At 33.6% G+C, this 26,407-nt stretch overlaps 1 protein-coding gene across 2 annotated transcripts in view; it reads left to right on the top strand.

The window, feature by feature from the left end:
* Nucleotides 1-26,407, top strand: part of PCDH15 (protocadherin related 15) — a 737,327-nt gene that overhangs the window by 641,340 nt on the left and 69,580 nt on the right. For both annotated transcript variants that reach the window (XM_036264711.1, XM_036264710.1), the window contains one exon: nt 3,862-3,989. In XM_036264711.1, the coding sequence (XP_036120604.1) occupies nt 3,862-3,989 (128 nt within the window). The remainder of the gene's footprint in view (nt 1-3,861; nt 3,990-26,407) is intronic.

Below are 26,407 nucleotides of genomic sequence, written 5' to 3'. Positions count from 1 at the left end.
CTCTTCTAATATAATTAATGGCATGGAAATGTTATCATTTTTAGTTCATGGTTTCTTTAAAATTAAATATGGATAAATTGTATATCACTCTTTTACTTAATATGGATTTAGGCACAATTGATATGAAATCATAATATCTGATATGATAATAATGTTGTTTGTGAGATGAGTATATTAAAAATGAAAACCCTGAAAACCTTTACTTCAGTTATTGAAGTTGGATAAGTTATTTTATAGGAAATTTACAATAATTGAATATCAATAGTCTAAATAGATATTTATCTAAATGTTTGTATGAATGTTAAGAGATTTTTTAATAGCTAATAAAATAATGTTTAAATAATTATTTTACTGCAGTCTCACTGGAGTTTATAAAATGTATACATGTAATATTTATATACAGTTCATAAGTGTTGCTGTAAATCACAACACTGACTCATATTAGTTTTCTCAATATCTAAGGAAATAATAGCTTTTTTAAATTTTTTATTTTAATGTTTTTTTAATTTTAATTTTTTATTTCTAAAACAAAATTGAATGCATATCATTCACAGTTGCATTTAATGATTCATAAACTTGAAATTGACTCTTCTCAGTGTACCAAATAAATTTTCTAATTCAATTATTCTTTTTAAAAATTTGTCTTTATTGTTGAAAGTATTACAGCTGTCCCTTCTTTTAACCTCCATTGACACCCTCCTCCCCACTCCTGCCCCCCTCACTGCCTTTACCACAGTGTTGTCTGTGTCCATTAGTTATGCATATATGCATATCAGTTCTTTGGTTTATCACTTCTCTCCTCCCCATCCCCTTCCCTCTGAGGTTTGTCAGTCTGTTCTCTACTTCCGTGCTTCAGAATCTATTTTGTTCTTCAGAGAACCCTGAAATTGACCCAAGACAGTATGCTCAATTAATATTTGACAAATGAGGAAAGAGCATACAATGGAGAAAAGACAGCCTCTTCAATAAATGATGTTGGAAAAATTGGACAGGGACATGCAAATAAATAAAATTAGACCACCAATTTACATCATACACAAGAATAAACTAAAAATAGGTAAAAGACGTAAATATAAATAATGAAACCATAAAAGTCCTAGAAGAAAATGTAGGCAGCAAAATTTCAGACATCACAAGAAGCAGAATTTTTACCAATACATCACTAGTGCAAGAGAAACAAAGGAAAAAAATCAATAAATGAGACTACAGCAAACTAAAAAGTTTCTGCACAACAAAAGAAACCAGCATCAAGGTGAAAAGGGAAACCACTATGTGGGACAATATATTTGCCAATGAAACATCAGATAAGGGGTTAATTTCCAAAATATATAAAGTACTCATACAACTCAACAAAAAGAAGGCAAACAATTCAATTAAAAAATGGGCAGAGATGCCCTGGCCGGTTTAGCTCAGCGGTTAGAGCGTCGGCCTGCGGTCCTGAGAGACCCAGGTTCGGTTCCCGCTAGGGGCACGTACCTCGGTTGCAGTTTGTCCCCGGCCCTGGTCGGTTGTGCGGGTGGCAGCCACTCGATGTGTTCCTTTCACGTCGATGTTTCTCTCTCTCTCTCTGTTCCTCTCTCTCCCTCCCACTCTACCTGAACAAAGGATGGAAAAATATCCTCGGGTGAGGATAAAAAAAAAAAAAAAAATGAGCAGAGGACCTGAATAGACACTTCTCCAAATAGGATATACAAATGGGCAAGAGACATATGAAAAAATGTTCAACATCACTAATCATCAAAGAGATGCAAATTAAGATGACTATGAGGTATCATCTCACACCTGCCAGAATGGCTGCCATCAAGAAATCATCAAACAACAAGTGCTGGCGAGGGTGTGGAGAAAAGGGGACTCTAGTACACTGCTGGCGGGAATGCAGACTGGTGTAGCTACTATGGAAAACAATATGGTGTTTCCTCAAAAAATTAAAAATGAAATTGCCATTTGACCCAGTGATCTCATTTGTAAGAATTTATCCTAAGAAGCTTCAAATACCAATCAGAAAGAATAGATGTACCCCTATGTTCATAGCAGCACTTTTTATAGTAGCTAACATCTGAAAACAGCCCAAGTGTAATGAGTGGATAAAAAAGCTGTGGTACATTTACACAATGGAATACTATGCAGCTGTGAGAAAGAAAGAGCTCTTATCCTTTTAGATGACATGGAGGGACCTGGAGAGCATTATGCTAAGCGAAATAAGCCAGAGAGACAAGTACCACATAATCTCACTTATTTGTGGAATATTATAATAGCTTTTTAAAAGATTACCAAAAGCACAAATTGTTCCTAATGGCATAATGCTTTTATGCCAGGGCCCAGCCTTCAGTGATCATTTTCTAAAGTGCCAGGAGAAAAGTAAGCAAGCTGCAGAACATAAATCTATTCTTTTACAGTGACTTGAAAATCAACCTTTCCTTTTCCAGTACTGCAAATAAGGATCGTAACTGATGTGCTCATTTATTAAGAACATGAAAACAGTTATTGGAAAGATACAGTGTAGGATTACTTTTCTATAAAAATATTAAATTTAGAGCTGTTAGCTCTTTTGAGTCCAGAAATAAAAATAGTCTGATAAGAAAAAAATGGGTTCCATTTGGATGAACTCTGATTGTTGGTGGCTCACCAGGGTGCAATTCAGAGCCCTGGCACTGTAGAATAGAGAGACATAATCTGCCATTAGCCCTGTTCTCTGTTGACCCAGCACATTTTTTTTTTTTCCTTTGGATTCTAGCTCTCTCATTTCAGGAATGGTGGGAAAGAGACTAATAAGAGAGAAACTAAATGAGTAGCAGCAAGATAAAGGTAAAACCTTGGGGCTAACTCTCTTGTTTCTCTGATCTCAGGGCAAGCAATAAGCAGCCTGTTTTAAATTCTCACTAGGATAATGCAGATTATGCATTCATTTATTCAATTACCACAAGATGTATTGTATACTCGTAATGTATCGACTGTGTTAGTAGGTTGGTGTTAATTAGTTATAGTTGGGGATAGGATGAAGCAGCAAAATTAGAATGTCCATGATAAATTGTAGATCAATTGTCATATATTTGATCCTAATTGAAAGGCATAAAAGAAGTTCACTTAAGTAATACATCAGAATACTTATGTAATTTGAATCTACTTTTTGTAGAATAATTAACAACTTATTTTTCATTTACTTGGTTTGTAAGGGATCATTCAAGAATTAGTGACAAGTACTACATTTATTATTAAAAGTGTGATGACTGGGGGGGGTGAGATTCTAACATTTAATAAAGAAATGTATTCTTTATGAATTATTTACTAATGTTTAAATTATGAATCCAAGCATTTATATATATGGCAATCATCTCTCCAACTGCATCTTTGCAGGCAATGGTAGATAGCCTCTAATGCATGTTAAAACTTGTTTTCCCTTTGCAGAAATAAACACCTCACTCAATCATTCCTTACATTTAATCTGAAATAAAAATATTTTAGTACATTTTAAGCTAAAGTAATATCATTGCTAGTTTCATAGTTAAGGACTATATATATATATACACACATATATATCAGTTTCTGGCAGTTTCTATTCATAAAGTGTTTATATATGTGTCACTTTTGTGTAATTGATAATGTGTGTGAAGTCTTTGTAAACATGAACAGTTCAATTGTTTCATTAATATTAGCAGAATGTAATACTTTAGGGCCTATTAAATCAAATAAAATGAGTTACCAGCATTTGGATTTGTGGTATAGGCATGACATTTAGGAATGCCTTTTGATTTAAATTATTTCCATTGATTCAGAAAACATAAAGTACAACAAGTATTTACTTCAGTGTATTCTTTCCAGTGAATAAACATTAATAAAAATGTATTATTTCTTATTCTCTAGGCAATACAGCTAAGGTATATATTGAGATTCAGGATGAAAATGATCATCCCCCAGTGTTTCAGAAAAAATTCTACATTGGAGGTGTATCTGAAGATGCAAGAATGTTTGCTTCTGTGCTTAGAGTTAAGGTATGAGATAATTTATTAAGATATAGAACTAAAGTAAAAGCAAAGAGCTTAAATTTTGCAGATGAATTATAACTAATTGTTCAGATAAACTAAAATCATGTTTCATGCATTAACTAAGCACTTATTCCTGTTTAAACAAAGTCTTAAACTTGGAGATATATGAGTTTAATTAGCCAAAATAAATGCTGATTAATTAAAAGGTAAATACTAAGCAAGCTTTTGTACTTTACTTCTACTGTTTATATTGAATAAGAGATTGAAATGTATGTTTTCTTCATAAACTTTTTATTGTCATTTTCTAATAGAAGAAATAATGTAATAAGTTCTGAAATTATTTTTTGCAACAATTTTTAAAATTCACAATACTAGTTATATAAATGTAAAACAACAGTAATTTTAGTATTTGTTGAAAGTTTTAAAAACTCAATATCAGAAAAAATTGCTTAGAATTTAAAAATACAATGTATAAGACTAAAGTTGATAATTTTCCATTTATCCCTATTAATTATCAACTATGTTATGTTTAAAGCTTTTTTTAAATGGTTAGGCAGTGTATGGTGTCACAATAGTTTTATTACTAAGAAATAAATTTATTAATATTACCTTGAATTGGGGGAAATGGTTAGAAGCTATAACATTTTAGATTCTCTATTTCAGTTATTTTTCCAGAAGTTCTTCAAAAATCAATTTTTGAAAATAGCTATTAACATACACACAGTAAATCTAAATTTCTGTGAACAAATCCAACTATTGATCACCTATGGTTTTGCAAATGAACAACTGAATTTCTTTTCCTACTACGAGGAGGGCCAGGATTAGAGCTCTTTTTGCATATAGTTTTATCACCTAAAACACCCTAAGAAGGGGAAAAATCAATCAGGCAAATAAAGCTTGTTGTGCTTGCAAAACAGCTTTCCCACAGTGTCAAATTCTGACTCCTGAGCTGAATCACTAGTGATAACTAAAAGCGGTCTACACATTTTAAGTCAATAACATTACATATATACAACTTGCATTGTGATTTCCAACTAATAGCCCTTTGGAGATTATTTTTATCTTATTTTGTAGTTTAGTCCCATTAACTATTGATTGATTCAGTTCATTCATTTAATCAGTAAATGTTTTCTGAGTACTTATAATCTAGAAGTTGGACATAGAATAAATAGCTCAAAACAATCAAACAAACAAAATGTTGACACCCTAATAATATAAACTAGTGAAAAAAATAGTATATCAAGAAAATCAGTAGCTATTTAAAACAGATCCATGTAGTTAAGGGAAAGACTTGTGGATTCCTAGCTAAGGAGCATTGTGGGCAATATAAAAGTCCCTGAAGCTAGAAGGAGCTTGGAGGTCAGTGCGACTGGACAGGACTACTTGGAGATGAGATTGAAATCTAGTTCAGGACTACAATATGGGACTTAGTCTAGAGGTTTTAGAAACAAGGACATTGAATGGTTTTGTCCACAGAAATTATTCTGCATGTTATGCAGGGTTGTAGATGATAGCTAGTAGCAGTGTTTGTTATCAGACATGAGTAACAGAACCTGATGCATTACTTCCCAGGCAAGATTTGACAGTGGCTTGAACCACAGTAATAGGCAGATAAGATAGTGAGAAGGGAGTCAAATGATAGCCAAAAGGATTTGCTGATAAATTCTATGTGAAGCATTAGAGAAATTAAAAAACAACTGAGGTTTTTACTCTGAACAGGCCTCCATCCATCCCTCATGATTGAGGTGGCAAAAATCAAGAGTTCATTTTTGGTGATTATATGTTGATGAGGTTTTCACAATATGCAAGCATAGTTCTTGACAAGGTAGTTGGAGATGCTGATCTAGACTCAGGAAAGGAATCATTGGTCAGGATGAATTCACCTAGAAAACTGGCATAGATAGAATAATCCAAAGACTATTTCCTGGGTATTCAGCATTTACAGATTAGGAAAAGATCCATCACAGGATACTGAGAACTCACTAGGAAAACGATGAATCCATGCATCATGTAAAGAACAAGTTTGCTAAGAGAGGGAGTGATTAACTGTCAGATGCTCCTGTGAATAGAATGATTCTGTGGATTTTTACATGACCATATATGATATTAAGAGTCTATTGTAGTGGAGATAAAAACAATAAATGGAGACAAAAACAAAAAGCTAAAATATCCCTTTAACAAAGGGGATCATTAAAGAGGTGTCTAGATGGCTATAGCAAGTGACTTTAGTGTGTTATATAATCTGATGATGGCATTTACTTCAAAGGAATTGGTAGAAGGTGGCAAAGGAGATGGAATAATATTCCAGAAGCAGCCATTCAGAGACAGAAGGATGCCTGCCATCTATCTACTGCTAAGCTCTGTATTATGCAAAGTATGTGAGCCACTGTTTGAGACAGCTGCAGAAAGCAGTGTCTTGTATAGGGGAGAGGTGCAAGGCGGGTGGAGTCAGAAAGCAACAGTAGTATTTAGATGGGGAGGTTAACTATTTAGGATATATTGACAATTATGGTTTTACTATTTAGGGTATATTGACAATTATGGTTATATATATATGGATATGTTGACAAGTTTTATGATAGAGGTAAAGCTGAGATAGGACACTGAGTCATATGAGGATGTGTAAAGAGCTACAAAGAAAGAAATATCTGGGTGATGAGTGATGTCCTAGAGTGAACACATAGATATCTGGAGATGAGTAAACAGGATGGGATTGTTTGTTTCTCTAGGACTGCTGAGAACTCTGCAGGGCATTGTTCCCTTCAATTGATCATTGGGTTATTTAGGCGAGGGAAAGAGATGTTTGTTTCCCAGGAAACCAATTTCATGCAATGTAATATTCTATATAAGTTGGAGGAGAGAAAGATAAAGAGACAAAAGTTTAGAAATGTATTGATGCAAGTCTATGCTATAATAATTCAATTAAGGAAGCACAAATTGCCATGCGAAATCTAAGGAAGGAGACAGTTCAATTGGTAAAAGAACATGAAAGGTTTCCTAGAGAGAAAAGAATTTGCAAGGCACTGGAGGATAGTTAGATTCTCACAGTGAATGTTAAATGAGGGTAGACTAAGCAGAAGAAATACAATGAGCCAAACTTTAAGAAACAAAGTGTGATGTGTTTGTGGAACAGTGATAAGAGGCAGGTACCTTTGGAGGTGATGAGTCATAAATCTTTAAATGCTGAACATTTTCAAGTTCTGTCTTTAGCCTTGAAGCCTGTGATCTTCCCCCTTCCCAATTTAATCAGAGCGAGAGTGAGTTAAGCAGTTCTCAATTTATACTTAGAGCAGCAAAAATCTTATTGGAAACAGCAGTGAATCAGAGCCAGCCAAGCTCTGGTGCTTGATGGAAAGATGATTTTAAAAACTAGGGAAGCAGCCCAGGCTTATCAAAGAAGGCTTTTATATCACTTACTATATAATGTTGGGGTAATATAATATTTCATCTACCATACATGCAAGTTAATTATTTTTTAGTTTATCATGAAATACATAGGTAAATTTTATTTAGGAATTGTGTTATATGTAGGGAGGGGAAGAGGAGACATAGTATAGAATATACGAAGAAAATAAGACTGAAATATCAATGAATAAAGCTAGTCTTATTAGCTTAAAATATGGATAGTGATTAAGGGCATTATTAAGAATATGTTGAGGAAAAGGCAACACAATGAGAGCATTACTGAAATGAATTATTCATTATAAGTGAGAATAAAAGATAGTTGTTCATATGTACTCCGAGGTGGCACATCCAAGGTGCTTAGAGACTTGAAAGTTCATTTTAGAAAATATATATTGTGTTCCCAGTGTATGCTGAAAATACAGAGGCAAACAATACAAACTATCCCTCTGTCCTTATAGAGTTAGCATTATAGTAAACCAAACCCGAAAAAGTAAATGAGCAAGGCTTTTATTTGTAAATATCAATAGACATTTGGTTTCTGGCTCAAAATTTGAATGCTCATGTCATGTTAGAGTAATTCTTTGGGGGAGGGGTGTCTAAAGGACACAGAACAAAATAATTAATTTGGGAATGTCCTCTATATTTATAAAGGTTTAATGTTGATATCTCTCTCACAACTGGGCCCACCAAAATGATTTTCACTGGTCACAAGCAATCAGTCATTATAATTGCAGGAAGAGGGAGATAAACATTAAATGGTAATATTTCTCTTCAGTCTGTAATATAAGAATTTACATTCATTATACATATCACTGTTATATATATCCAAAAGAACTGAAAGCTTTTGGGACTTGAACAGGTATTTGTACATCACTATTCGTAGAAGTATTATTCACAGTGCTAAAGGTGGAAACAACTTATGTGTCTATGAATAGAAGAAAGGATGAACAAAACAATGGAATATTATTTAGTCTTCAAAAAAAAATAAAATTTAACATATGTTATACCATGGATACAACTTGAAGATATTATGCTAAATGAAATAAGCCAGACACAGACATACAAATACTATATGATTCCACTTGTATAAGGTTTCTAGAATAGTCAAATTCATAAAGACAGAAAATAGAATTGTGGTTGCCAGAGGTGATGGGGAGGGCGGATTAAGGAGTTACTGTTTAATTGGTATAAAATTTCACTTTGGGAATATGAAAATTTTAGACATGAATGGTAGTGATGGTTGCAGCACATGTGAATGTGCTTAATGTAACTGTATTATGCACTTAAAAATGGTTAAAATGGTAAAATTTATGTGATGTCTATTTTAGCACAGTAAAAGAAAACTACTAATATTGATCGGATATGAAAACTGTTCTTTTCAAAGTTGTTTTTCCTCATTGGTATTCATTCTTCTTAAGTTAGTTTGAATGTGAATTTCACATTCAGATTTAGAAGTGAATATTTATGTGACTCTATTTCTATTTTTTGACTGTGTAACTGTGGTCTTTAACATTTGTTCCCCAACACATTGTCACTGATGTCAGTACCAGTTGCAACGGTTTGGCAGTGATGCTCACTGAGGGGTCATATCGCCCCTTCTCAGCCTGCATGGAGTACAAGTCAAAATCCCCCATAAAATTCTAATCTACCTGTCTTTGTGGGCAGGCCACTAGTTAGATATCATTAACTGAAGTGTCCTATGCCAATGAAAAATGACCAGTACATTTGGTTACATCAGAATAACAGACTACTGTGACAAAGATGCTGTAAGTGATTAAAAGACAAGCAAGTATTTGCAACATATATTTTTTAAAAGATACTCAAAGAATAGTATCCAAAATATAGAAAGAACTTTTTAAAAAGCAACAACTTGACCAATAATAACAAAATTGAAAAGCCATGTATGTTTCTAACATTATTCATAATTTTCTGTGTGAGATAAGAAAAATTAAGCTAACCCTTTGAACATTATTTTTCTGTTCCTCTTGGGCCTTTGAAAACTGTTAATCAATGAATATTCCTTGCTAATAATACTAGCTGCCATTTGTTTGTCAATATTTCTCTGAGAACTATAAAAACCCTCTATTTTAACCTACAGAATTTATTTATTTTAAGTTTTTAAAAATATATGTTTTCATTGGTTTTGTACAGAGAGAGGTAGAAACATGGATGTGGGCAACATCAATTGGCTGCCTCCTGCATGCCCCCTACTGGGGATCAAGCCCACTACCTGAGCATGTGCCCTGACTGGAATCAAACCAGGACCTCTCAGTCCACGGAACGATGCTCAACCCACTAGGCACACCCACCTGGTGACAGAATTTATTTAAATAAATAATCAAAAAAAGCAAAGAAATAAAATACCTATTTACAAGGTAGTTGCAACTGTTTCTTATTGTATTATTGTAAAAATGAAGATTCGTAAGGTTGAGCAACTTTCCAAATATCACTCAGCCAGCAAAGACAGAATTCAAGGTTAGATTTACCTTTGTGCAAGGCCTATTCTTGTAATCTCTAGATTATGTTGCTTCCCATGGAAAGTGAGAAGTGGAATCTTGGCAGAAGTAGAATATTGGCAGAAAATAACAGAACATATTAAATTTGTATGAAAAATCAGGATGTAATTAACAAGGCAGCCACTTGATTTTCAAATTGAGATGTACTCTGTGAATAACGATCTCCTCTATTAAGGTAGCAAGTCAGAGCCGGTTTTAGAAACACCTTTCAATTTAATATCTAACTTTTTCAGTTTATTCGATGCCAGTATTTATTACTGCAACTAATACCCGAATTTATGAAAATATAGGGAGGTATAAAATATTATCAAGATTAATTTTTTAAAATCTCTGAATTATGAAGATATTTTTCTAGAAGTTAATGCAATAAGGATTAATCTCTTCTTCTACAAGTTGTAAATATGAAAAACTCAGTGTCAGGAAAGTTAAATTAAAATGTTGACTTTATGTCTACAAAAAAATCAGAAAGACTTTTTGCATCCTTGAGTTATTAAAGAAGCCAGATTTAAATTTATGGACTAAAAGAAAATAATATTTTGAAAAGTATCAAGAATTAAAGAGTTCTCACTCCCAGATCTTTAGTTTATTATTATATTTTTAAAAATACGAATGAAATGGTGACAAGACCTTTTAGAAGAATGATGATGTTGAGAGAGAAAGCCACAGTCACAGTGAGAGGTTGTAAATTTCCCTCATGGCAAGAATTATAGAAATATGCAAGGTTAACTATACAGAGTGCAATAGAATTTGCTCCTCTGCCTGCTGATGTGAGTCTGATGGGAAACAATTCCAACACTTCATGAGGGTTTGGTGTGTTTCCCCAGCTTAGCGTCCTTCTCTAGGTCGGGCTCATGCCTGGCTCATGTCCAAAACGGTACTAGTAGGAAACTCTTACCTGTGTTTGCACTATTGGGGAGGAAGAGATATTTCTCCTTGTTAGGTTCTTCTGGCTGGCCTAAGATTTCAACTGATGAGAGACAAATAAACAGGAAAAAAAATCAAATTTAATTACATACATATGTAAGGATGTCTCATAGATACGAAATTTAAAGAAATGATCAAAGCAAGCAGCATTTATGCTTTTTAGATAAAGAAACAATAGATTTGTGAGGATTTTACAGGGGAAAAAAAAAAACAATTAGTAATAAGTTGAGTTTGGACTTGGGAAGGCAAATTAGTAAAAAGTAACAAGGTTTGTTTGTTTATATAGACTTCCCAGTCCTGAATTCTCTATCTCTGCTGATAAGGATGTCTCCTCCTGGTACAGAGAGGGTACTTTTTTACATGGGAAATTTATTTCCTGCTTTCAGAGGGACAGAGGACAATCAGAGAGACCATTTTGTACCAGTTTCTTTTCAAGTAACTTTAATTCAAAATAATCAATATGCCACTTTGACATATTTTGCGGCGGCCTACCCTAAGCTGCAACATCATACTGGGTATACTAAACACCTCTCAGACATTAACTCGTTTATTCCCCTCAGGAACCCTATGAGGTAGTTACAATTATTATTCTGTCTACAGATGAGAACAATGAGTCACAGAAACTACATAACCTGCCCAAGATGTACAGCCAGTCCGTAGTGAAGCCTGATTCATAGCCAGGCATTCTAGTCTGCCCACTGTGCTCTATGCCACTCAGGTGAAGATCAGTCAGTCAAATCATTCAGATTCAGGCTCAGATACGCTCTTAACCCTTTATGGAATGTTATACTCCATCACTCTGGCCCACAGGCGTCTTCTCTTATGCAAATACTGCTTTAGAGCTAGGTATCGTTTAACATCTTAAATCCTTTCTAATGGTTTGTATGCTATTTACCTTAGGAAAACAATGGCATGGGAAAAATAAATAGCCAATAGAGAAATATTCTACTTGAGAGCTATATTTTATAGCTCAAATAGTCTAGATAACTTAATTGTGAAATCCAAGGCACTGTTTATGTCTCACCGTTTTTGTGCTTTAGGTTACTTGGAACTAGTGGAGTATTTTAAGACAAAAATTTTCCTAGTTGCTCTATACAATGCAGATGTAAATAAGTACGGGTCTGTAGTAAGGTCTCGTAAAATAGTAATTTTGATTTCCCTTTGCCAACTATGGGAAAACCAGATTTTGACAGACACTTATTGCTTCAAGAAGTGGGATCTCTTGTCTTTTGTGATTGCGATGCCACCTGACTTGATATGGTTTGTACCTTGAAAAAGTGAATACACATAGGTACCTGAGGGTTCATCACCCTCTTGCCATGAACTTGTAGCTGAATTACCTTAAACACATTATACTGTTCCATCTATGTGCCTATTTTTCTGATAGAATTCAAATTTTATCTAAGCAGGTACAATGTTTCCCCACACTTAATGACATTATACATATATTGTGCTGAATATTAGTGTTCATTTCATTAATTATTTCTTTCTTTCTTTTTATGTATAGCTGTGACTTTTAACCTGTTTAATCCAAACTTTCCATGTAATATTTGAATGAATTATTGATTTTCAGATCCATAAAATTCTTTTTCCATTAAACTCTCTTGGGCCTGATTACAACATTAAGAGTAACATGATTTGCCCTGGCCGGTTTTGCTTAGCGGTTAGAGCATCAGCCCGCGAACCGCAGAGTCCCGGGTTCGATAAGGGCACATGACTAGATTGCAGTTTGTCCCTGGCCCTGGTTGGGGTCATGTGGGTGGCAACCACTTGATGTGTCTCTCTCGCATTGATGTTTCTCTCTCTCTTCCTTTCTCTTTTCCTCCTGCTCTATCTGAAGATAAATGCAAAAATGTCCTCATGTGATAATTTAAAAAAAAGGAGTAACATGATTCATCACTTCCCTCGAAATTTATCTTCTTGTCAATATTAGGAGCTTAGATTTGATGATATCTTTATGAATGTTATGCATCTATTAGAGTTTTCCATTTATTTAACACCACTGAAGAAAGCTATGTCAAGAAAATTGTTGTTTTCTAACAACTGTTGTATTTTTATTTATGGTTGCAGACTATGTTGTAGTTACTGATGTTTCCCTTTCGATCTGCTGGAGCCTAAAGTCAAAAATTTCTTTCATCGTTCACAATTTTAGATACTGAATTTAATACACATGTAGCATGATAACTTTCTCTCTGGTTTCCACAGTAGCCTCTGCCTTCTTTCCCTTTACCTATTTTTATATTATTATATCTTATGTATTTTTAGAAAAGACTTAATATCTATTTTATGATATATATGCAAACAGATGATTACTAAATACTCTAAGAGTCTATGTATCTCAAGCCTACATTTTTTTCCTGTATAAGTAGAGAGCTGTGAAGTATTACCACCAGTTCCTGACACATAAAAATTGTCTTTATTGGTCTGAAGAAGTACAAAATTACAGTTCTTTGCTATTGTTATGAATGGAGAAGACCAAGTCTATCTTTGCAGGCACAAATGAAGTGTTCAGATAAAATATTCTGCATATTTGTTCAACTCCATTTCTTTAAATCTTCCCCTTCTCTACATAAATCAGTATTTTTATTGTCACAGAAGGAAGATCTAAAAGCATCCTATTTACATAGTAGTATATTAAATAATTTGTACTTGTTGGTTTGAATGTAATTTAATTAAAAATGCCTTATTTTTTTTAGCTTAAAATAGACATGGGACAATTTTTTTTCCAGTCTTTATATGTTGGGAAAATAAGGAAAGTTCAGGTCCTTAAAAATAAATAACAAGCGCCCTGATGGTTTGGCTCAGCGGTTAGAGCATTGGCCCACGGACCAGAGAGTCCCAGGTTCAGTTCTCGCTAAGGGCACATACCTTGGTTGTGGTTTGTCCTTGGCCCCAGTTGGGGTCGTGTGGGTGGTGACCACTCCATGTGTTTCTCTCACATAGTTGTTTCTCTCTCTCTCTCTCTTTCTCCCTCTATTCCTCCCTCTCTATCTTGAAGAAAGATGCAAAAATCTCCTTGGGTGAGGATAAAAAAATAAAATAAATAGTAAGTGACTGACAAATGTTGAAATTTTCTTAAAAATAGAAATTATGAGGACTTTTTATGGGTTTTAAGCCACTGGGCATGATATATTTTAAAAAATAGCTTATTTGATGAATGACCAAATTATTTTAAAAAACTAAAATCATCCTAAATGTCCATCAATAGTACATAGAATACATTAACGGTAGTATATTTGCACAGTGAATTCTATAGAACAATGAAAATGAATATATTATTGCTACATGCAATGACATGAATGGACCTCAGAAATATAATGTGACCAAATAAACTCAGAAAATGATAAAATTTTTCTAACTTCATTTATATAAAATTCTAAAATAGAAAAAGAACAACTAATCTAATCAGAATAGTTGTTATTTAGGGGAGGAGACTGATAATGCTCTATTCCTTGATCTAGATACTAGTTACTTCCAGAGAGATCATTTGAAAGCAAAGATAAAAACTTTAAAATTGTTTATAAAACTCTAAATACATAGAAACAAAGGAAAGCTTATTCAAATTTCTGGTGATTTTAAGCTATGTTTCTCAGAAGATATGATAAAACAAAACAATTCTGACAAAAATAAAGCAGTTAATATTTTTCTGTTAGTCTGTTTAGTTAATATAAAGGAATCATCAGTTTTTAATTCTTGGTGAAACAATGCTACATAGTTTCCTATGGTTTTCAGCAGGAAAAAATATTTGGGGAAAATGGAGAACTATATTATTGGTGGCAGTGACTGAGAGATGGAGTTGGTGGAAGGAATACACATTAGGATGAAGAGGTACATGGGTAAATCTGGTTCTTCCGTTCAGAATCCAGAATTGTAAGCCAGAATGAAGAGGTTTTGAGCTGAAAAAGTTGTAATCATGTTCACAGGTCAGAAACAGATTGATAAGTCCCTGTAGGACACATGCGCATAGGCAGAGGCCTTTCTACTGTTTTATGCCATAGGACATTCGCAAGGAACAGTAAGTGAAAGGAAACAGGTTGAAGTCTTAGGAGAGCCGAGTGGAAGAAGGAACCAGGCACTGAGCAGAGATCAGGCATCACAGGAGCACCAGTGTGCCTTTCAGACCCAGGGTAGCCCTGGATGTGAGCTCAGAGCACACTCACTGCAGCACAAGTCACATCTGGACAGGGCAAGGGCCCGTGATGCTGAGACAATCACCTTGGAGGAAGAGGCTTTCTGTGGGTTTACTATGTGAGCTAAGAGCCAAAATCAGGGTGTAACATGAGGCTGAGAACAAAAGTACAAAAAATAAAAATAAAAAAGACACTTCTGTAGACAGAAAATGAATGTCACCTCCTGCTCCTTCTGTCTCTGTACACTGTGTTAACATGAGGCAGCCCAGTTAGCAAAGAGGGTGGAAATTACAAAGAGAAATAGGGGCTTTTCATTTAAGTCAATATTGAAAACTTTGATCCAATGTTAGGAATATGCTAAATCCCACATTCATGAAAAATAATGTTAATGAATATAAAACATAAAGGCCATAACAAAGGTGTAATATTTAAATCCATATCTATTTCTTTTCCAAAAGCACAATGATGACGACAAACCTAGATCTTTATGTTCTAACCACTACTGGACAATTTTCCTAAATTCTGTAAGCATCAGGACTGGAAGTGATGAAAATACTATCTAATTAAGTTCTTATGAATATAAATGAAAAAAATTCATATGAAGCCTGAGCACAGTGCCTTGCTCCCTGAAATCTCTCAATATATTTTCAATCATTGTTAGTTATTTTATATGAATAGTTATTTTTACCTATAAGATAATAGTGATCTCAGACTCCAAATGTTCTTAATTCAGCAGGCACAGTACATATAAATTATTAAAAACACAATTCTATTGAGAGTCCAGGTATTTTGTAATTGCCCTTAAAAACAAATAGTGGGCTTGTCATTTAGAACTCACCTTTAGCATCAATATAGAATATTAATTGTTATTCTTAGTGGAAAGATAAGAAAGTAAGTTTATAAGAAAAATTAAGAAATTTTTTCTATAAGAAAGTTAATATAAAAATAGTCTTCTCCATTATGTAATAACTAGACAAATTCTCCTTGAAATACACTTGAATGTACTATTTTCACTAAAATATTATTCCATTGAGAAATAATCAATATAATTTTCAACTTGCATATTTTCAATGACATATTTCTTTTACATCAGCAATGATCTAGTTGATATATATGAAACACATTTATATGTTTTAAATGAAGGGTATTAACACTGTTATGAGTATTTTTGTTCATTTTCTCTTTGTAAATAATTATTAATGGCTTGGTATTTCCCTTTCAGGAAGTTGTAACAAATGTAAGAAGAAAAAAATCTGTCTCTCTCTATATAAGTATGAGGCTCTGAGAAACAAACCCTGAGAGCACAGCTAGGAGAAATTTCATCGTTTGGGTAGTATGAGCATCAACTTATCCAGAGAACATTTTAAAAAACAATGTTTTGTAAAAAGAGTATGTTGGGGTTTTGGGTCCTTATCACACCACGCCATAGCAAACCATAAAGTTAAGTGAGGTTATCTTCTAGAATTGATTTATATCTGAGGCAAACGTTCTAGAGGTTCTTTTAAATAAAATTTAAAATAATCAACAACTCAGTAAAATGTCTTAAATAGGCTTTTTCAGAGCACACTGTACTAAAGCTATCTATAAAAAGGCCAGCAATTTAAAAATGTAAATAAGATTTCTTAAATTCCCCCTTGCAGATAGATATAGTCAAAAAGTGCCATTTTTCAAAGAAAAAGTATTAATAGGAAGTTCTGAACAGAAATTTATCTTTTGAGATTATAAAAGAAATTATGTGTAAAAAGTTGAAAAATGAAGCAGTTCTTTGCCTAGCTTTAATGAATCACAGCATGACACAATCTTTTCTGGAACCTACTGAGAATATTAATGTTATGTGATGTTAATAATCATAATCAAAATTAAGGAAAACTAATGAGAAAAGGAAAAGGTCACAATGAAAATATGTAATCTCACCTATATTTACAGGGTTTGATTAGCACTAAATCCAATTCAAACATTGAATTCTCTTTCAATAAGTCACTTAATGGAGCAGCACCATGAGGATAAAGATATAAACAATTCTGTCTCCTGCCACCTTTTGTTTTCTGCTTTGTCCAAACGAGAGATGTAGAAATGAAGCCACTTGTCTAAATTTAACCCACTGGACTCTTCTAGACCTGCACAAAAGGAGAGAAAAGAAGACATATTAAATTGCAGTTTTCAATGAAATCTATCAGTCAATACAGGTGTTATCTCTCTGTGAACCAATGAACCTAGAAATAATCTTTAACCTACCACTTACTTCTTGGTACAGTCAGTTTATTAGAAAATCTGGCATGAGCCTCTAGTCAAAGATTATAGGGTCTGCTCTCTAACTGTGTGATATGAGGTCATCTACCAAGTCTTCAATTCAGCAACGACATCTACAAAACAACTTTTGTTCTTTCTATCTAGCAGAATTAAGAAAATTAAATGAGCCCTGGCTGGTTTGGCTCAACGGTTAGAGCATCGGCCTGCAGTCCAGAGAGACCTGGGTTCGGTTCCCGCTAAGGGCACTTACCACAGTTGCAGTTTGTCTCCGGCCCCGGTTGGGTTGTGTGGGTGGCAGCCACTCCATGTGTCCCTTTCACGCCGATGTTTCTCTCTCTCTCTCTCTCTCCTTCCCACTCTATCTGAACCAAAAAAAAAGGGGGAAAATGTCCTGGGGTGAAAATTAAAAAAAAAAAAAAGTAAATGATACTCTATTCTTAAAGTGCTTAGTGCAATGCAGGACATTGAGTGCACAATCAGATTATCTTTTATCATTTCCAGATCCTTCTTGAACATACTCTTCTATTTATTGTCTTCTATGTACTTTTTTTAGTGCTGGCACCCAACCTGCATTTAATCATCATGATCATTGTCAACGCCAGTTCTTCATTGGCTTTAGAACTCTGTAGATTAGAGCAGGTTGGCCAAAGAAAGGCAACTAAGTTAAAGACAGGATGGCCAATGCTATTCGTTTTTTGGCCAAAACAAACAAACGTCAACAATTAAATATAAAAGGTATCAAGCTTTGGTTATTTTTGTGTTTGGTAGGGTGGTTTTATTAAAATTTATAGACTTTATGTATCTTTTAAAAAATATTTCTACTTTTTAAAAATAATTTGACTTGATTATTAATTTTTTCAAATTCTAATCTTACTATTGTGTGTTGTTTGAAATAGAAATATACTCTTGTTTGATATAAACAAAAAGCTCAATGCCTACTTCATAACTGAAAATAATATATTATGAAGCATAATCCTAGTTACAAAAATGTATATGTATATATTCTTTGTATATACACTATGAATATAAAACTATATAATATAGAATATAATATAAAGATATTAATAATGACTACAAATAGATATAATCATAGTTTGTTAATTTGCATTTTCTGATTTCTTTAACAAGCAAAAAATAATTATGCAAGACTGTTGGTTGAACCTATTACGATAATCATTTCACAATATTTGGAAATCAAACCATCATTCATTATGCTTTAAACTTATACAATGATATATGTCAATTATTTCTCAATAAAACTAGAAATGAAAGACTATTGGCAATTAAAGTTATAACTTTTCATCTTTACATATAACAGAGAGCAAAAATAATTAGATTGAAATCATTCAAAAATATTAAAAGGAAAAACAAAAAATATTTTAATAATATACCTTAATACAGTATTATAATTCATCTAATATTCTCAAAAATAAAAATATTGGGAATATGAGTATTTTTCAATATTATCTCAAGATAGAATTATAGTAATGGCCATTCTGCCTTATAGTTTCATATTTTGAGGCTAATTACTTTAAAAATGTTGTCCAACAAAATATTATTTCACAGCAATTACTCTGTGAGTATATAATACCCCCCCCCCCCCGCACATACACAGAACGACGGCAGGAGGAAAGAGCAGAGAGAGAGAGAGAGAGAGAGAGAGAGAGAGAACTAAGCACCACCAGTTTAAATAAAGGGCATTGTGGAGATAAACTCTTTTTGTGGACTGGGCTTTTACATTAAAATGTGGTGATTTATATATATTCAAGGAGACCCATTTTATTGTCCCATGTGCAGATATCACCATTCCAACCTGTAAACACAGCCTTCTTTAGTGTCACTTTTACCATATTAAAGGCTTTTCTTTTGTGAACATTCGTTTCATTGTAGCACTTTGTAAACTGAATTTTATTTTCCTTTGACGTAATATATTTTTATAAAGCTTTGATCAAAATTTAGTTTCTGTCTGATTGTTTTGTAGTAAAATTTTTGGTTTGTACCTTTTAATTTCTTATTAAATATGCAATGAAACATTGTTAGAGAGATGACATGGAGAATTCAACATTAGGCTTTAATTTTCAAATGCCTCGCTATCCATTTCCCCTCATTTTCTGTTAAATTTAGAAACTGAAGGGTAAGTAGGTTTCATATACATTATTCATATTCTAGACCTTTTGCAATAACAAAAAATGCCACTATTTATCTTTTAACATTACATCTACTTTAAAATTATAAAAATATATGTGAGGATGTTCAAATCTCTTAATGGAACAGGTGGTACAGATTTATCAACAAATGAAAGAAACATTGTGTTAAATAATGGAATAATGAGGGACAAAAGTAAGCTTTAAAAAGTTTATGTTCAAGGGAATTAAAAAAAACATGTTATATGTTCTACTTAAATTTAAATATTTTATTATTAACTCTTTATTTATATATATATATATATATACATTTTTTATCCTCATCTGAGGACATTTTTGCATGTATCTTCAGATAGAGTGGGAGGGAGAGAGGGAGGAAAAGAGAGAGAGAAATATCAATGTGAGAGAGACACATGGAGTGGTTGCACCCACACGACCCCAACTGAGGCCTGGGACAAACTACAACCAAGGTAGGTGCCCTTAGCAGGAACCAAACCCAGGACTCTTCAGTCTGCAGGCTAACGCTCTAACCACTGACCAAAATGGCCAGGGTTTATTATTCAATTTTTAAATTTTCACTTGAAGATAAGTTTTTATTGATTTTAGAGAGGAAGAGGGAGAGACACACATCGATGTGAGTGAGAAAGACCAATCCCTCCCATATGTTCCCTGAATGGAAATCGAACTCAACCTTTTTGGTGCATGGGTGACCCTCCAACCAACTGAAGCACCTGGCCAGACTAAATTTAAATTTTTAAAACATATATTACTAACCAATCAGGAAACCAAGTGACAAAAAAAACATAAAAGATGAGAAAATTAAGAATAATTAAAATGTAAAATAAATATAAGCTTAATTATGCTTTATAAATCTTGTTTTCTTAAAAATGTTATATCTGTTTATTCCAGGTTAATTAAAATACAACTGTCTTCTCTATTTTAAGTTTTAAGCCCATGGGTTAAATCCATGGCTATATAATTCTAAAATACATATTAATTATAAACTGTGCAGTCTTTGTTATATGTAGTATGCCTAATAGCTATTTTATTTGTATTTATTCTTAGGTTTACCAGCACTTTCTTGATGAAACATTTTAAAAATGATATTTTAAATCTTTGATAAGCATCTCATTACAGTAATATAACAAGAAAATTCCCTATTTAAATACTTTTGCTTTGCTATCAGTAAAAAAATATAGCATTGAAAAATAAGCATTCATTAAAAGTACTTTCTCAGTGGCAGATTGATTGTTTCAATAAATATTGGCTAGCGACATTACACACGCAGGCAATGGCCATGGAGGCTTATGAAACCTGAAGATGAATTAGAAAATAGTCCTGTTTCCAGTGCATTTACAGTCAAGTACAAAAGGTAAAAAGTGATGTGTCTTTAAATGTACAACATGTGATAAGAAACAGAAGAGATTAGACAGCTACAAAGTACTCACAGAGAAGATGGCAACAGTATAGTCACAACAAAAACTATCCTCTATTGTTTTGTGCCAAGCACTGCATTTTACACCTCAGTGAATATTCCCAGCCACCCTATTCAGCATGTCCTATTTTTCTCATTTTACAGGTGAGGAACAAAGCCCTAGAGAGTTATTTGCCCAAGCTCATATAGCTAATAAGTTGTAGAATTGATCCCACATCTGTCACTTCTAAATATTGGTCTCTAATTAATTTCTTCTACTGACATTTAAGCCAAACATTATTGGACCATTTACTGGGCATGATACTATAGTAAAAAACATAAAAAAATAAAAATTTTGTCTGTAATGGAGACATAAATATTGTAATATGCCAAGGTAAATGCTATAGCAAAAATATATATACGTACCCAGCCAGTGTGGCTCAGTGGATTGAACACTGTCCCATGGACTGAGAGGTCCCAGGTCTGTTCCAGTCAGGGACATGCCTGGGTTGTGGGCTCGATCCCCAGTAGGGGGCATGCAGGAGGCAGCTGACTGATATTTCTATCTCCCTTTTTCCTCTAAAAAATGTAAAGGCTATCTGGTGTGGCTCACTGATTGAGCGTTGACCAATGCACCTAGAGGTTGTCAGTTCAAATCTTGGTCAGGGCACATGTCCAGGTTGTGGACTGGATCCCCAGTGGGGGGCATGCAGGAGGCGGTCGATCGATGTTCTCTCTCATCAATGTTTCTGTCTCTCTCTCTCCCTCTCCTTTCCTTTCTCTCTGTAAGTCAATAAAGAAAAAAATAATAATAAAAAAATCTACAGTAAAAATATATATATTGTGTGTGTGTGTGTGTAAAATATGCTACTGGAAACATGCAGTGGAACCAGCACTTATTAGAAAAGTCAGGAGAGACTTCAAGAAAGTAGTCATTAAAGTTGAGGATTGATTGCTTTATTCAATATTATATATATTCAGAGACAGAAAGGGAAAGAGTGTGTGCGTGCACGCACCACAGTACAGTGCAGGTGAACATCATTTAAGCAGCAGAAAAGGAACATTTTAAGGTAGAAGAATTCATACATACAAAGGATGGGAATTATGAAAGAACATAGATTGTACAGGGAAAAAACTATCTACTGTGGTTTGGGGACACAGATATAAAATAAATATAGGACAAGAAGTTGGAATGTTAAACTTGGATCACATTGAGAATCTTTTTTTTTTTTATTGAATCATCCTCACCCGAGGACATTTTTTTCATTTTTTGTTTAGGTAGAGTGGGAGGGAGAGAGAGGAAGAGAGAGAGAGAGAAACATCGATGTGAAAGGGACACATCGAGTGGTCGCCACCCGCACAACCAACCAGGGCCGGGGACAAACTGCAACCGAAGTATGTGCCAGTACCGGGAACTGAACCCGGGTCTCTCCGGACCACAGGCCGATGCTCTAACCGCTGAGCCAAACCGGCCAGGGCCACATTGAGAATCTTAATGGACTCGTCTTAACATTCATCTCTGGCAGGAGGGAGCTATCAGTCATTTTTAAGCAAATGCTGGAGTAAGAAAATGAGACATGAGAGCCTAAGGTTGGGCAGCATCAGTGGATAGTCACTGAACTGAGAAATATTGCAGAGGTAGAATGCAGAAGCCTTGCTGATGGACTGCAGGTACGCAACAAGGATACTGAGAATTGTAGCTCAGTTCAATCCATAGGTGGTGACACCCTTAGCAGACAAAGAGAATTCAGAAGGAGGGACAATTATGGTAGCCAGAAGAAGGAAGAAAGGGTGGGAGCTGAGGGAAAAGAACAAACAAAACTATATTTCATTTGGATTGGTTGAATGTAATGTAAATAAAAAACAACAAGGGAGATTAAATTATTAATGGGTATGTCATTTAATTTGCTTTAAATGCTAAAGGATTTAGGACATAATTACAAAATTATTGCAAAGTATAAATTAAATTTCTTAAACATTTTAATAGTAACAATCCACACTTTTTTTAATATTCAAAATCAACATTGAAAATTATTTTCCTCTTCAAAGAGAGGACTCAAATTGTACATGACATTTCTTTTGTTACTACATCTATTGAATAGAGCACAATTTATATCTTTTCAGCACAATAAAAAGTTAGAACAAAGAATTTTAGAGTTCATTTTAAAGCACCAGTGAGGAGATATATGATTAGTCATTACATTAGTAATAATAAGGAAACGAACAAAACACTTATTTTGGAGGTAATAATATTTATTTTCCAAAATAATTTGCAAGGAAAGAAAAATAAACTTAAAAAAGCGCTTAAATTATTACATAAATGCAAGTCTTTCTTATTCTGAACCCTCATGCCTTCTGTGCTATAGTGTATTTCAGTGTATAACTACTGAATAACTATAAAAATTTAGTTATAACTATAGAAATGTTTCTTTTCTTTAGTTCAGTTTCTTTCCTTAATTTTCAAATAGATATTAACCCATGATATTTGACAACACTCTAAGTTAAGAGTAAACCTAATTTTTGTTAATTCTTAATTGTGGAAAATCCTAACTATAATTAAATAAAAACCGCCCTGTAAAAGTCTCTGTAATTCAAACTATGTTAAATTATTAAATTTTTGTTTCTATACCAAGTTGTACTTTGTTCATTAGAATATTTATGAATTATATTAGACTTCCTTTAACTATACAAACACTCAAGAACATATTGAAATGAAGAATTATTAATATTTTACAGTGATAGTTGGGCTGGTGTGGCTTAGTGGTTGAGTACCGACCTATGCACCAAGAGGTCACCAGTTCGATTCCCAGTCAGGGCATATGCCCAGGTTGTGGACCTGATCCCCAGTGGGACGTGCAGGAGGCGGCCAATCGATGTTCTCTCTCATCTATGTTTCTATCTCTCTCTCTCTTTCCCTTCCTCTCTCTCTAAAATCAATAAAGAAAAAATAAATAAAATGAAAATAAATAGGTAAATAAATGTTCATGGTCAAGCTACTCAGCAGAAGTATGCTGTCTTTAAAAATGTGTATATTTTACAGTGATAATTTTTTTTTTTTCTTGTACAGATAGAGTGGGAGGGAGAGAGAGGAATAGAGAGAGAGTGAGAGAAACATCGACGTGAAGGGACACATCGAGTGGCTGCCACCCGCACAACCAACCAGGGCCGGGGACAAACTGCCACCGAAGTACGTGCCCTTAGCGGGAACCGAACCCGGGTCTCTCCAGACCGCAGGCCGATGCTCTAACCGCTGAGCCAAACCGGCCAGGGCTACAGTGATAATTTTTTATATTCTTATGAAAAAAAATCCAACACTAAGCTTTCTTATTTAAACTGTATCTTTCCTCTCTTTTTTGCTTTTGCAGTCTCAAATTGTCTTATAAATAGATCAATCTTCCTGAAATATTTCTTATTTATATTTTATAATATGTTGGACAGATAGTCTTTTACAGCTTTAAAATGAAGGTTTCTTTGCAGTTCCTAAGAACACAGGAAAGAGTGAAAGTATCTCAAGAAGAAAAGCTCTGTTCTTTTTGCTTCTTGCAAGCACAGCTTCACATAACTGACATTAGTCAGTGAAAATGTGAGATTTGAGTATTTTCACCCCAACATTCTAAAATGCTTTCATTATATGTATTTCAAGGAAAAGGGAACCGTTAGTGCTGTTAAATGTTAAAATGGGATCTAATTGAGAAGCTAAAGTTAAAGTCACCATTATTGGACTTTAATGGGCTTTGGAAGTTTTTAGGACATCACTAATTATTCCACTAATATTTCTGCATCCATAGTATTCATTTACGCAACAGAGGGGAACAGTTATTTAGGCTGTTAGAAAATTAATGGGCTCACCTACTCCCCTGTATGATAGAGGCAATTATTTGGTGATTTTCTCTTAATGTTGGGCACCTGTGTGCATTAAAATTTTCAGATGAGGTCTTAGAAATGCGTAAGTGGTTTCCTGTGTCTTAGCTTACATTTAAAAATACAATTATAGCAAGTATAATTATAATATTCATTTCTGACTTTCCTTCATTTAAAACAACTCTAGACATAACTTTCCCAATTTTGCTCACTAGGGGAACCTCACAAAAGTCAATGAATCAAATCTTTCAGGGTCAGCTCTTCTAGATAATAATGACTGTCAGGAACCCATCATACATTTTTTATTATAAAGAAGGTGATGGAATAAGTACAATGACATTTATTCTTTAGAAAACTTGATTCATTTAGAGTTTTCATTATGCGTCGGTTTTAATTTTTAGGCATTAATTTAAACAAGCTTTTTAGATGTCCCCTTATTACTATCTATAAGGTGATGGAATAGATTTATGATTTTTATTAATTTTTCCATTTCATTGAACATCTCTATAAATTTTCTTCAGTTTTTACAGAATTTGTGCAGGCTATATTTATAATAATTTCTTTTTTAAAATACCATGTGACTGTGTTGCTTTATTTATGCATAAGTTAGCAAGTAATATTTTAGGCAAACCGTTTTCTTTCAAATGAGACCTTTTCAGACACACAAAATATATCAGGTCTAACTTTTACTATTGTTAAAATTTTAGAATATTAGTTCTTCCCCTACTTCATACCACAAAGAAAAACAGTAAGGCAAAATTCTGCCTGGGAATAATGAGACCTAAATTAAAACATAAACATATTTGACTTATGTTTTCAATCAATTTCTTTCTTTCAGCAATGATATACAGTAAAGTAGGATGCATTCTATCCAGTTTGATTAACCTTCTTTGGAAGATTGAATTATGTTTGTTCTAATTGCAAATATAATAGATTTTACCCCTTATCATTTCATTTGCTCTTCCTTTGTCCTTTTTTCACCTATATTTGTTTTTCTCTTCTTTTAAAATTGTTTTTTGGGTGGATTTTTTTAACCCCATGTGTCCCTAGTATATTTGAGAAGTTATACATTTGATTTTATTAAATATCGGTTGCCCTAGAAATTTTAACCTAACATATACCTAAAAATATCAGTCTCTTCCATCCTGAACATTATTTAGAGATTTAGAACATTTAACTCCAGTAATTCCCATTCTAATTTATATATTACTGTGGTTGGTGTTTTATATTACTTTTTTTTTTATCACACATAGTAATATAATTATTGTATTTTAGAATCTATGCTTATACAGAGTTAGTCACACATTTAATATTTTCTGTGCTTTTTCATTTTTTTCTTAATCTTAGTTTTTCTATCTGGAATTATATTTATTTCACTTACAGTACACAATTTGGAACTTTCCATATGTATCATTTTATGCCAAACTCCTTCAGTGATCGAAAAAGTGTTCATTTCACTTTTTGGCTTTGAAAGACATTTGTATTAGGTCTAGAATTTTTTGAGGACCTAAACTGTGAAAAATAGATATGGAAATTCTGGGTATAGTGTCAGTAGTGGCTCTAAAGTAAAAGAAAAGTTTAGTTGTATTTTAATAAGAAAGAGATGTCTTACGGTCTGTTGAGGTAAAGGTTGAAAGTAAGAGATAAATAGAACCGATGAAGCATTAAATGAAGAAGAGATGGGAGAGATTCAGATCAAGGCATAAGTACCTCTAGTGGGAGAGAAGAGTCAGCTTGCTCCTGTGAGATTTAAAAAAAAGACCATAAATGCAGTTATAAG

This window comes from Molossus molossus, unplaced genomic scaffold (assembly GCF_014108415.1).
Source record: "Molossus molossus isolate mMolMol1 unplaced genomic scaffold, mMolMol1.p scaffold_m16_p_17, whole genome shotgun sequence".
NCBI lineage: Eukaryota > Metazoa > Chordata > Mammalia > Chiroptera > Molossidae > Molossus > Molossus molossus.
The sequence above is the reverse complement of the archived record's forward strand: the minus strand, read 5'-3'. Positions and strand labels throughout refer to the sequence as shown.